Source organism: Malus sylvestris, chromosome 11 (genome assembly GCF_916048215.2).
Source record: "Malus sylvestris chromosome 11, drMalSylv7.2, whole genome shotgun sequence".
NCBI classification, from domain to species: domain Eukaryota; kingdom Viridiplantae; phylum Streptophyta; class Magnoliopsida; order Rosales; family Rosaceae; genus Malus; species Malus sylvestris.
In genome coordinates this window covers 31,767,891-31,781,774 of record NC_062270.1, presented here as the reverse complement: position 1 = coordinate 31,781,774, position 13,884 = coordinate 31,767,891, and the positions used below count along the sequence as shown (strand labels likewise).

The 13,884-nt window shown below is 37.1% G+C and overlaps 1 protein-coding gene across 1 annotated transcript; it reads right to left on the bottom strand.

The window, feature by feature from the left end:
* Positions 1-10,105: 10,105 nt before the first annotated feature.
* Positions 10,106-13,321, bottom strand: LOC126588803 (scarecrow-like protein 21). The gene is made up of 2 exons (XM_050253927.1): positions 13,159-13,321; positions 10,106-12,273 (listed from the first exon to the last, which is right to left on the bottom strand). Exon 2 carries the CDS (start codon positions 12,131-12,133, stop codon positions 10,382-10,384), a length of 1,752 nt encoding a protein of 583 aa, XP_050109884.1. The 5' UTR covers positions 12,134-12,273; positions 13,159-13,321; the 3' UTR covers positions 10,106-10,381.
* Between the last annotated feature and the right edge of the window lie 563 nt (positions 13,322-13,884).

Sequence of the window (13,884 nt, the reverse complement as noted above, 5' to 3'; positions counted from 1 at the left end):
TACGTTGATTCGATAATTCATAAGTCGTTTGTTTATTTTATACGAGAGATCTTGACGGAGCCGAATAATTAAACGGTTTTAAATACTTGTCACAAACTCTTTAAAAAATTGCCAGAAATAATCAGTGCTGATAGCCTGCCAAAAGTGTGGGAGGGCTTGGCCTTTGAATTGTTTACTTTAGGGGATAGGGAGGCGGTTGGATTCGTTGAACTTGGTTGGATTAATAAGTATAACGGAAATTATATTATATATAGTAAGAGAGTTGCTAGACCCACCCCGTTCTCTTATTTCTTCATCCACGTTATATGTACACCCACTATTATTCCTAAAATGATCCTTTTTATATATATATATATATATATATATTTTTTTTTTTTTTTTTTTCTCTTCAACTTAGGTTTCTATGCTGCACTTTCACAGTTTCTCAAGTCACATTGTTTTTTTTTTTTTAATTGATTCACATTTTCGTTGTTTTATCGAACTGAGTTTAGTCAAGTTAATTACAACACCATGCTTCATGTTTCTAGTTTGATTGATCACAATACACTATCCATTATTGCCAAATTGTACGGCAACGTAATATGAAATCGTAGATACAACACATTCAAATAGGAATCAATTCGATGAATGATTCAAGTTTGAGTTGCCGTGCTGTTGAATTGTCTGATCGGATGGACATAAAGGTTAATCAGAATATTGACCACTCGTTAACCTGTCAACAAGATTACCGTCATCAGGAAATACCACTGAACTTGAACAACTTCCAGTCTCCAGGGCATTGAACTATTTAAAAAGTAGGTAAAATCCTATCAATAGATTTGACCATTGCACTTGACGTGAAACTGATACTTAATGGCATTGAGTTCTACCTTGCGCAGGGCAGCTTTGCCAAGATCAACACCATCAAAGTCAGAGAGCCTGACCAGATAAAGCAGCACATCAGAAAACTCCTCCCCTAGGTGCTGCTTTTCCTCCTCTTTCCAATCTGGCAGCCCCTTTGGAACCTCCCCCTTCCATTGCAATATCTCAGATAGCTCTCCCACTTCTCCCACCTAAGATTTCATCAAAAAGGGCATACCTTTGCATCAATTTATGAATAACATCCTTCTGGTTGTTTGAACAAAAAGTAAAAGCTAAAAGTTTCGGACAAGTGTTGCACCAACTTCAATTTTCGTCAAGCTCCATGATCTCTTTAGTTATGACTGTAGACCCTAGAATGGATTTGAACTGTTGTAGCAATGTACTGAGTAGCCTATTCTAAACACCATGGTTCACAGTATATTGCCCAATTTGTTGCTCTAGGAGGAATTGGATGACCAGATTTCAAGAACACCTGCATAAAAGTACAACTTAATTAAACTAGACTATAAGAAATTTATAACTTAAACTTAAAGTAAATGCATTCAATCCTTAATAAGATCATCTGCAAAAATTTCCAACAATAAATCCTTATATCCATACCTAGACAAAATGATAATTGGTGAATCCGATGGCGATTTCTTTACGTGCTGCTAGTGGTATAAGTGCGGTTCTAAGAGGTAATGATGTAAGACATTGTACATCCAATAGGTGGATAAGTACTACACCATAACATGATGCAATAATATGGCCCATGTCAGGCATAGTCATCCATCGATCAATGCTTGCATGAGTTTCAAAATATCTTAATGCATGCTTAAACTCATGGACCCTATTTTCAGACCCATATAGCTTAGAGTAGTAACTTGAGTAAGTCTCCAACTCCTGTAATAAATCTTTTCACACTTGTACCCATCCATCCTTATTATAACCTAACAATGATGCAACTGCTCTGAAACCGCAATGTCCATCAGCTGCTACATCTTTTACAAGAAGAATGTATGGCCTTAATGCTACTGGAAATGCATTGGTTAACTCAATTGGCTTAACTGAACGAGCGCGATGCACCTTCTCATTTGGTCGCCTCTTTTGTGTTGAACTCATTTCAAGATTAAGACCACCAAGGGTACAGCCATCCATAGGCCTGACAATTTCTAACACGACCCGATAACCCGATACGACACGAAATTAACAGGTATTCGGGTTGACATGATAACGAATCGGGTCATTATTGGGTAACCCGATAAGCACATGTTAAGATAACGGGTTGGTTTGGGTATACACATGGGTAACACGATACACGATAAGCAAAATATTAATTTTACAGTTTTATAACCCTAAAAAAATACTATAATAATTATATATATTAATTTAATAATTTTATACCCCTAAAAACTATAATAATTATATATATATATATATATCAAATTAAATCTTAAAAATTGGTGACCATTGGATCGGCTTAAATATACGTACCATTCAATTTCTTAAGTGTTATATGTACAAAATAAATAAATTTAAATCTACTTAATAAATATAAATACCATTGAACTTGATGGGATACGAATTCTACGAAACTAATTTCAACGATCAAACCGTCAAACTTGTTTGTATATGCTTCGAGATCGCATCAGCAAAATATCACAAAAAACAAATATTTAGAGATCAAGCAACATGACAAAACTTTTCGACGGTTAACAATGAAAAATCATGATTTAATAGTTATTTTAACTCTAATTTTGATGATTTTTTAGAGCTAAACTCCTTGACCTTATATGAATACAATGAATGAAATTGATCTTCAATTTAAAATATTTACATTAGTGGATACCATAAAATCTTATGTTATACTTAATGAAAGTATGAATAAATTCTTCAGTGTTAGTGAATCTATTGTTTTGATGGGATACGCATTCTGCGAAACTAGTTTCAACGATCTAACCGTCAAACATGTTTGTATATACTTCGAGATCGCATACGCCAAAAAATGCAAAAAATAAACATTTAGAGATCAAGTAACGGGACAAAACTTTTCGATGGTTATAAACGAAAAATCATGATATAACGGTTATTTTAACTCCGATTTTGATGATTTTTTATAGCTACACTCCTTGACCCTAAATGAATACAATGAATGAATTCGATCTTCAATTTAAAATATTTACACTAGTGGATACCACAAAATCTTATGTTATACTTAATGAAATTATAAATAAACTCTAAGTGTTAGTGAATCTATCATTTTGATGGGATACGCATTCTACGAAACTAATTTCAACAATCCAACCGTCAAACTTGTTTGCATATACTTTAAGATCGTATACGCCAAAAATCGAAAAAAATAAGCATTCAGAGATCAAGTAACGGAACAAAACTTTTCAACGGTTATCAACGAAAAATTACAATCCAACGGTTATTTTAACTCTGATTTTGATGATTTTTTTACAGCTACACTCCTTGGCCCTCTATGAATACAATGAATGAATTCGATCTTCAATTTAAAATATTTATACTAGAGGATACCACAAAATCTTATGTTATACTTAATGAAAGTATGAATAAACTCTTAAGTGTTAGTGAATCTATTGTTTTGATGGGATACACATTCTACGAAACTAATTTTAACGATCCAACTGTCAAACTTGTTTTTATATGCTTCAAGATCGCATATGCCAAAAATCGCAAAAAAAAAAACATTCAGAGATCAAATAACGGGACAAAACTGTTCGACAGTTATCAACGAAAAATCACGATTTAACGGTTATTTTAACTCCGATTTTGATGATTTTTTACAGCTACACTTCTTGATCCTATAGGAATACAATGGATGAACTCGATCTTCAATTTAACATATTTACACTATTATGTTATACTTAATGAAAGTATGAATACACTCTTAAGTGTTAATGAATCTATTGTTTTGATGGGATATGCATTCTATAAAACTAGTTTCAACAATCCAACCATTAAACATGTTTGTATATACTTCGAGATCGCATACGCCAAAAATTGCAAAAAACAAACATTTAGAGATCAAGTAACGAGACAAAACTTTTCGATGGATATTTAACGGTTATTTTAACTCCGATTTTGATTATTTTTTACAGCTACACTCCTTGACCCTAAATGAATACAATGAATGAATTCGATCTTCAATTAAAAATATTTACACTAATGGATACTACAAAATCTTATGTTATTCTTAATGAAAGTATAAATAAACTCTAAATGTTAGTGAATTTATCGTTTTGATGGGATACACATTCTATGAAACTAATTTCAACGATCCAACCGTCAAACTTGTTTGTATATGCTTCAAGATCGCATAAGCCAAAAATCGCAAAAATTAAACATTCAGAGATCAAGTAACAGGACAAAACTTTTCGACGATTATCAACAAAAAATCACGATTTAATGATTATTTTAACTCCGATTTGGATGATTTTTTTTATAGCTACACTCCTTGACCCTATATGAATACAATGAATGAATTCGATCTTCTATTTAAAATATTTACACTAGTGGATACCAGAAAATCTTATGTCATGATGATTGATGAAAATTGAAGATTTTGTAAAAGGAATAACATGCAAGCTTTGAGTTCCATTGGCAAGTTTTAAACTTTTGAGAAAGGCTTCACAACCTTGAAAACAAAAACTCTTTCATTTTGCGTATCCTTGCACATTTAATATTTTGTAATTGACTAGTAGTGTATAGATGTTGTTTATTAGGCTCTTATTTTCAAGTGTAGATGTAGTACTGAAATGAAAAATGTGTTTTAATATTTTGAAGTAATATTTATGTGGCAATGTGTGGTATGTGCCAATTTAAGAAAAAAAAATATTTTTCTTAATGGGTCATAATGGGTTGAGTCACTTTACCCGTTTGGTAAAGTGCCCTGACCTGTTAAGATAACAGGTGTGACACGGCACGACCCGTTAAGATAACAGGTGTTACACGAAAATGACACGAAAACGACAGACATGACCCGTTTGCCAGACCTAACTATCCATCCCAAGTGAATAACTTGCTTCGATTCCACAATCTCAAACAATGACGGATCACGATGAGTTGATTTATCCATCTTTTACTGGGCCTACCTCTAGTCTTGGTTGTCACAGATGGTTCAACAAGTGAAGTAGTTTTTGGTAATACCAACTCCATAAGTTTCCTTTTAAGGACCATTCTTGCTATTGCATCAGATTCTATCCAATGCCTATGAAACAACTCCATCTCTGCATCATAAGTGTAGTCTGCTGCATTTCTTATAGGTGTACACTTTATATCAAGTTTTCTCCAATGAGGATCAATGCTCTCAAGTGGAATAGGTCGATCATCTCTCATGTATCTAACAATCTCATGAGCACATGGTAATCCATGAGTGTCTCGTAAAACACGGCCACATGCCTCGGAGTCAATACTGTTCATTTTGGACAACTTGTACTCTTTTAGGACCATATATAGTGCACTAATTGAGACAAAGCCACAAAGTTCCATGAAATCTGAATGTCTAAAATCATGATGCACTGCTATCAAACTTTTCTCAAAAGAAGCCTTGATTTCAGTGTGCTGCAACCCAAGCAGAGTATGTATACTTTCCCAGGATGTCTCAAATGTTCCTTGGCTACTTCCAAGATGTCTTTTTAATTTGGCATGTGAAGACTCAGCCCTGTTAAAGTAATAAGGGTTTAGCAATCTGACTAGAAAATGAAAATGAAAATAAAGTAACTAATGGTAAATGCTTACCTATTTGAGGTTGTATTCCCAAAGTGCATAAATTTATCGATCCATGTTGCAACAAACCTTTCTTTATATGGATTCAACCAAGTATCTATCACATATTGAAGCATCTCTTGATACATACTAAACTCATTGCATAGTTGTCTTGTATGCCTTATGAAATCGACTTTAGTAGAAGATGTAACCATTGTATTCCATTTCTCCAAAAATTTATCGCAATCTTCCTTGGACTTATATAATTTTTTGAACTTGGCTACCACATTTTATTGATGTGCCATCTACATAGTAAATGCTTACTTGTACCAAATATAAGTTCAATGGCCCTCATCAAAGCCATTTCTCTATCTGTCACAATAACATCAGGCATAACAATACCATCCATGAGTCCTCGCAATATAATCAAGGCCCAAACGTAATTATCTTCTCGTTTCGCAGAAAGATAAACAAACCCAACATAAAACGTCATATCAGTTGACTTAACTCCAACAATTTCTAACAATAGCATACAATACCTATTGGTCTTGTATGTACAATCCATAATCAAAATATGTGGAAATGAATGTAACAATTCCAAACAAGTCGGGTGTGTCCAAAATAAGTCCAAAATAATATTAGTCTTCTGGCAACTCCTATGCCACTCAGTGTACCTATGCTCAGATAACTTACTCATCAATTGTTGCATTTGGGACCTCCCACCTTTCTCTAAAAGCCTCAAACGTTGACATGCATTATAAATTGTCCTCAGTGTAGATACATTTCATTTGTCTCTTCGTTTTAGTGTAGTCAAAATCCCATTTGGTTGCACCAAACTTTTAGACAGATCAATCAATAATGAAGTCTCTTCCGAAGATAATCTACCAGCAAATGAATGACCCTCCAAATGGTCTGCTACTGTGTGATTATGCACTCTAATAACTACCGTCAATATCCAATCATCATCAGTTGCTAGCTTTTTACCCTTTAATTGAAACGGGCATCCACTTTTTTTTCGTTCCAGAATTTCTTCTATCTTCATCCTTTATGTCTTTTTTGTGAATTCGACTTACATATTGTCCATTCCTTTCACAACCCAATGTAAGTCTAGGGCTTCGGTTATCTTTTCCACCTTGATTGGATCGTAACGTCACAATAACAAAACCATTAACCTTCCCAACTTCTCGAGCCCATTGTATTAATTCTTCTCTACTCTTGAATAACTACGTACCAAAATTGCATATTATGAATAAACATACAAGAGTATAAGTAAATCAATTGCGTCAAGCCAAATATTACCTTAATTGTGGTAAATTCACTAGTACAATCCACCATATGTGTAGATGCTGAATTACTACCACATTCATCTACCTATTGCAAAGAAAGAAATGTGCAAATATGATTATACTATGAAAGTTAAATATAAGATCATATCAAAACATGGAACAACTATGAAAACGTAAAAGTTAAATACAAATCTTCAATTGCACGATGACTAATTTCAGTATCCCTGATGACTAATTTCATAACACGGTAAGTTACCTTTGGATCTTTAAAGTTGGCACCAAACTCATAGTAAGCAGTGGGAATTTTAATAGTTTCGTGAGATTGTGAAGGAATCTCTGTAGGTCCCATGAACACACTGATGGCAGAGGAGCGTTATGACTCATATCAGTGTCCAAATTATAAGGATTAAATAGAATGATGATGGGAATGAATTGGAAGTCTGATCAGACATGTGACTAAGGGAGAATCTCTGATTGAGTCCTTTAGTAAAATCGAAGCGCATCCTTTCAAACAGTTCAAGCTTTAAAGACACTGCATATACATACAAATAATCTCGTCTTAGACCCAACATTCGAGCACTTCTTTATTGTCCAAGTAAACCCAAAAATAAAAAGCCATTCCATTTGATTTCTGAAATTGGGCTGTGTAACATGAGACACAAAAATGATAGTTACAAGACCTAGTACATTTGTATTTCTCTGAGAATTAAAACTTTCATCAATTGCATGTAAAATAAAAACCCAGAAAGGCAAATGTTTAAATCCTAACAAATTGCACACAAAAAATTACTCTTTTACCTCTTCGAAAAAACAAAATCAGAGAAAAAAAATGGTGTTTCCTACTTCAAACAATGAAAATGCAAATATTTGATACCAATTATCCTTGGACGTAAAAGAAGGCAGGCGTGGACTGCCTACTCAAGCCCAATTGAAGCTGAACGGGTCAGAGATGGAAATAGAAGCCAAAGAGGAGAAATAACGGTCAAAGCCAAATTTGTGGGTGAGGCGAGTTCGAGAGCTGCAAACAAAAACCTAAAAAAACAAAAACCTAGGTTGAGGCGAGTTCGAGAGCAATAGTTCAATTTTTTTTAATATATATACAACTAATTTACCATTCAATCATATTAGTGGAAAACAAATAAACCGTAAAATTAACAACAAATAAATCTTAGGAAGACCAAATTTCTTGTAATTCAAAAAACCCATATGAAAAACTGTAAACATTTCGCAAGGGAGATTCAAAGTTAAATCTATACCTTGAGTACATGAGGTCGCGAGGTTTATGTCAACGGTGAAGACCGACGTAAAGCACGTCGGAAAAACGTGTTGAGGAGGCGTTGATGTTTTGCTTGAGCAGCTCGAATTGGCAAGGAAGTTGTGTCACAATATGAGGAGAAGGGCTAGAGCCGTTGTCGTGGAGGAAGTGGAGAGGGGGAAGAGCTCGAGAATCTATTATGGAAGTAAATGGAAGAGGCCCTGCTATTCCAACCTTTGTCGTTCGTCCCTTACACGATGAGCAACACGTGTGCAGAGGGGTAAATTAGTAAATTAACTGTGCAACTAACATTAAAAAGTTTAGAACGAGTAGCAAATGAAGGGCAAATTCGTCAAATCACTATTAATGAACAGTGCTCAGCAACTGAGTTTTAGTATATATAATTAGTATAAAAAAATTATTACTAACACTCTTTCCTTATGTTTTAAAGAAATGATTTTTACACCACAATTATCCCTCGGGGTTCGCATTCTTTGTTTTTCTCTCTAATACATGTGTTGAATAAAATATTATTAACTGAAAGACTTTTGCATGTTAGCCGAGAAGAAAGACGTTCAACAACAACAACAACAAAACTTTTTCCCACTAAGTGGGGGTCGGCTATATGAATCTTAGAACGTCATTGCGCTTGGTTCTGTATTATGTCATCCGTCAGATCCAAGTACTCAAAGTCTTTTCTTAGAGTCTCTTCCAAAGTTTTCTTAGGTCTTCCTCTACCCCTTCGGCCTTGGACCTCTGTCCCGCAGTCACATCTTCTAACCGGAGCATCAGTAGGCCTTATTTGCACATGTTCAAACCACCGTAACCGATTTTCTCTCATCTTTCCTTTAATTTCGGCTACGCCTACTTTACTTCGGATATTCTCATTCCTAATCTTATCCTTTCTTGTGTGCCCACACATCCAACAAAGCATCCTCATCTCTGCTACACTCATTTTATGTACGTGTTGAAGCTTCACCGCCTAACATTCCGTGTCATACAGCATCACCGGCCTTATTGTCGTCCTATAAAATTTTCCCTTGAGTTTCAGTGGCATACGACGGTCGCACAACACGCCGAATGCAATCTTCCACTTCATCCATCCAGCTTGTATTCTATGGTTGAGGTCTCCATCTAATTCTCCGTTCTTTTGCAAGATAGATCCCAGGTAGCTAAAGCGGTCGCTCTTTGATACTTCCTGATCTCCGATCCTCACCCCTAACTCATTTTGGCCTCCATTTGCACTGAACTTGCACTCCATATATTATGTCTTTGATCGGCTTAGGCGAAGACCTTTAGATTCTAACACTTATCTCCAAAGGTTAAGCTTCACATTTACACATTCCTGAGTTTCATCTATCAACACTATATCGTCTGCGAAAAGCATACACCAGGGAATATCATATTGAATATGTCCCGTTAACTCATTCATTACCAATGCAAAAAGGTAAGGACTTAAGTATGAGCTTTGATCTAACCCAACAATTATGGGGCAGCTTTCGGTTTGTCCTTCATGAGTTCTTCGCATGGATAAGTTTTTAGTTGTGACGGGAACACAAGTGGTACATCACATGTTTTAATAGGAATGGTGAGAAATTTTATTTTTTAAGTTATTAAATTTTTAGCACACATATCCTACCATTTGTTTAGTGACATGTGATGTACCACCCCATGTACCGATCACATCGAAAAATCTCTTCTTTGCATGGCGGCCGAGACAAAAGAAGTTCTCCGGCATATCATAAGATATATTAATTTTTGTTACTAAATCAAGTCAATAACGTATACGTATAAAGTATAAGCACCATTGCTGCATTAACATAATCTTCCAGTTGGAGAAAGGAGACATGTTGCTTCTGGTATCGGATATTGAATATTGATCGTTAAATGAAGCACTGACGAAAGACTTGTATTTCGTCATTGCTTCATGGCAAACACCAAAGTGAAAGAAATACTTTGTAAAAGCAATAAATATAGTGGCAAATAGATCAAGTAAAAGAAACCCTACATTATAATTACTTACAACTCTATCAGAGATAGCAAAAGGATAGATGAACAGAATCATCTACACACAGCGGTAACACGTTCGGTGGTAGGGAAACACATTCTGCAGCGGCATACAAATGCCGGCCATCCTAAGAACAACAGTGATCAAAAGCGTTCCACTGAATGAAACTATAGGGCAGTGTGTTATGCATCATTAATCTATTAAAAGAAAAATACAAGCTGGTAAATTCTACTGCTACCTATGTATCTTTATTTTCTTTACTCAGTGCCAGGCAGAAGCCGATACTAGGTTCCTGTCCTTCCATCCCAAGAGCATAGCGCCGTCCCTCTCCACCAGTGTATAATGCTCCGAGTAACACCTCAGCAGACTCTTAATGACAGAGTTTACATATGAGCTCAACGGGTATTGCCGAAACCCTGCCATTGTAAACCTGGACTTCCACTTGCCAAAGAGCTCGTGGCGTTCCACCCTCTCCCTCCCCTCGCAAGCAATGACATTCACAATATCTCTTGCCAAGCAATGCTGCTCCACATTGATTCTCTCCTTGCTGCTCCTTGGCAGGGCCACATCAATAGACTCGAACATCGCCATGTAGTATTCAAGAGCTTCCACAAACCTATTGAAGAAAGGGGTTGTGTTTGTATTTGATTCTTGCTCCACCAAAGTGGTTACCTTTGGATTCAGAGACTTCACTGTTCTCAGCAGCCCATCCCTTGGATTGTTCTCAACAACGCTCTCATCTGGTGTGTGATGAAGCTCCAGAGGGAAGTTCACAGCAAGAGCCTCTCCGGGCCTGACATCAAGCATGTCCAGTGTGACATTGGGTGAGAATACTGGAACTCCATGAAATTCAACTGGGATGTTAAATTTGTCAGAGATGGCTTTCAACCGTCTCCCTACTGCCTCCAACCCATCACCACGGGCATGTTTAGAAAGAGGATCATCGATACCTGTAATTCGTACATGGGGAGCCCCACCGGGTCTTGCTGCAAGTGCTTGAAGGAGAGTGACCCACTGACTTCCCTGAGCAATCTGGAAGTCTATAATGTGGATGCGGTCCTCATTTCTGCATGCCTCAGCAATGGCCCCATTGGCTGCCAAGTAACCAAACTTTAAGTATGGGCATATCTCATACAGAATCTGCATGTAGGACAGCAATTCGTTGCTCTCAGGCTCTCTACACCTAAGGGCATGGTAAATATTGGCACCCGATATCTCCTTCCTTGCTATCAGCCCTTCTACCAAGTAAGCTCCAAGTCGCCGGATTGGTTCTCCACTGATAGATACAGCTCCTCTAGCCTTTTCAATCAACTTTTCAAAACTATCCATGTCGTTGTTGGAGAGAGCTTCAGCACATGCAATCAGCAATTGCTTCAGATTACCTGCTGGCAAACCCTTTAGAGATGCATCATCTATCACTTTATGACGTTTCTCAATCTGAACTTCACCCGACTGCCTTTGCCTAGAAACAAAGGATGCCTGGCGTTGAACTGGTTGTGAAACCTGGTGCTTCTGGATCCATGACATGGACCTCTGCATCTGCCTCCTGCCACTTTCTCCAATAGAAGCGTTTGGTGTGGTGACTTCTTCTTCCTCATCGTCAGGCCCCATTAAAGCACTCTCTAATTCTTGCAAAGTTTGTTTTATATTCTGGCTACTATTTGCATCCTTTAAGGCAGAAGTGCTACCAGAATAGACCTGCAGACCGTCTCGACTACAGTCCACCGAAGGGCTTAAGCTTAACTGATGGACGTAACTGTTTGTTTCAAATGAAGAGGTACAGGAGGGGGTGGCTTCTGAGAGATTCTCGGAGGAGCTGCGCTGCTCCTGACTGTCGCTCAGTGTTGTAAGAGAGTCAGAATCAAAGTGAGTCAAAAAGGGTGAATTTGGTGAGTTCCTGGTATCAAATTTCAACGACCCAAGTAACCTTTTCCGTAAAGATGGAACAGCGGGAAGTGGAGCTGTATATGACAATCCTGCACCGGTCGCACCAAATCCAAAATGCTGGTCCATGCTACGAGATTGGCATCGGCTATTCCATGTGACAAGAAATCAGACTGTATAGCTTATCACCTAGAATAGGGTCAAGCTTTGTGCTTTCCCCAGAAACACTCTTGGCAACCTTTGTGAACTTTCAAGATAACAAAATAAAACTGCAATATTGATACAGAAAAAGGCCCATTAACTAGAGATTCTGAGGGAAAAATTGCAGATAACCGAACCTTGAAAAGCAGAAATTATAACCAGCCCACAATCTTTCGTTGCCTAAAGGTTTTATCGAATCAATAAACATCGAGAAAAGTTTTAAATCTTAAAACGGACTTTAATCAGAATAAAGGGCACCAAGCACCACTCAGGAGGATGTACATCCCACAGAGTACTTGAGCTACGCTTTGGAAGCATAGGAAGCAACGAAATGGGCCGCCCTATTCGATCGATAGAATGGAATATTACTTCAGCAAGTGATATCTCGTCTAAGAAGTCCAAGTCTTGCTAGTTCTCGACACTTTTTCCAACACATAAGGCACCACCCACTCTTTGACAAAAAGAATCCCAAACAAGGCAAAGGCCTCTAATTTTCCTAAAGCATCACTAGTCCTTCTATCGATTGGCTAGTCAGGAACAGATAACCAAATGGAGATTGATTCAAACTGGGCGAGACTAATCGGCCTCATCAATCGAAAAACAGAAGATCAATTGACCCGACACCAGGACAACATAGTTTATAAAATTTAACTTCCATGTGAATAAATTAGGAGTAATTTTCCATTTCGGACCAAAACACCAATATTAAAAAACCCTTAAACCCACTCACCCTCTGTTTGTTTCCCGAGAAAGTGATAGAAAACAGAAGAAAATAAGAAAATCCCAAGATTTCCTCGCTCTATGCGCCACCAATCAACCTACACGCTCCAATCAAAGAAGCCCAATACGAGCTACAACCTCAGATTTTCCCCTTTAGCAAAAAAATTATACCTAAACAAATCAATTCAAACATATACATATCTACGAGCAAGCTAATCTGTACGAACAAATACCTGTATTTTCTCTTCTGGGCCGTCTGGGTCGTCTGGGTCTTTAGCTTAGACAGCAAGTTTTGGTAGTGGGTAAGTTCTGGTTCGGTCCATGAATCTGTTTCGGTCAAGTTGTGGGAGCTCTGAATTCGCTCAGTTTTCGAAAGCAGCAGATGCTAGGCTTCCAAGGTATATATAGCAGAGAAAGGGAGGAGAGAGAAAGCGAGGGGGTTTGACTCTTTGACGGCGAGTTTGTACGGAAGTAACGGTGACGTAAACAGTACTGTGTAAAATACGGAATTATATGAATGAGATGTTCTCTAAATTCTTTTTATGAAGATCTTGAAGATGGAGGAACTTGAAGATTTTTAAATCGATTAGAAATTATTTTAAGTATTTTTATTTTAAAATTAAATATAAATAGTATTTGACGAAAATTAAATGCACGATATATAATGAACGGATACGATTTGAACATCTTCATGATCCTTAAAAAGATGGTAAACGGAGAGAAAGTCCTGTGGTGAATTACATAAGTGATGATGTCATAGTAAACGGAGAGAAAGGGGTGAGGCGTTAGTGCCGACCACACGTTCCAGTGTTTGAACGACAGAGCATTCCTAGCTTTGGGTTCGTTGAAAGTCATGTGGTGGATGTCAAATACGCGCTTCTTCTCAGCAAGTGGACTCTCTGGACATGCTGGTAAAAGGAAATGATAATTTCTCATGCACCAAGGCCTCAGTTGTTAGA

What these genes read in the sequence shown, in the direction of transcription:
- LOC126588803 (XM_050253927.1), bottom strand. Translation starts at nt 12,133, where the DNA reads ATGGACCAGCATTTTGGATTTGGTGCGACCGGTGCAGGATTGTCATAT.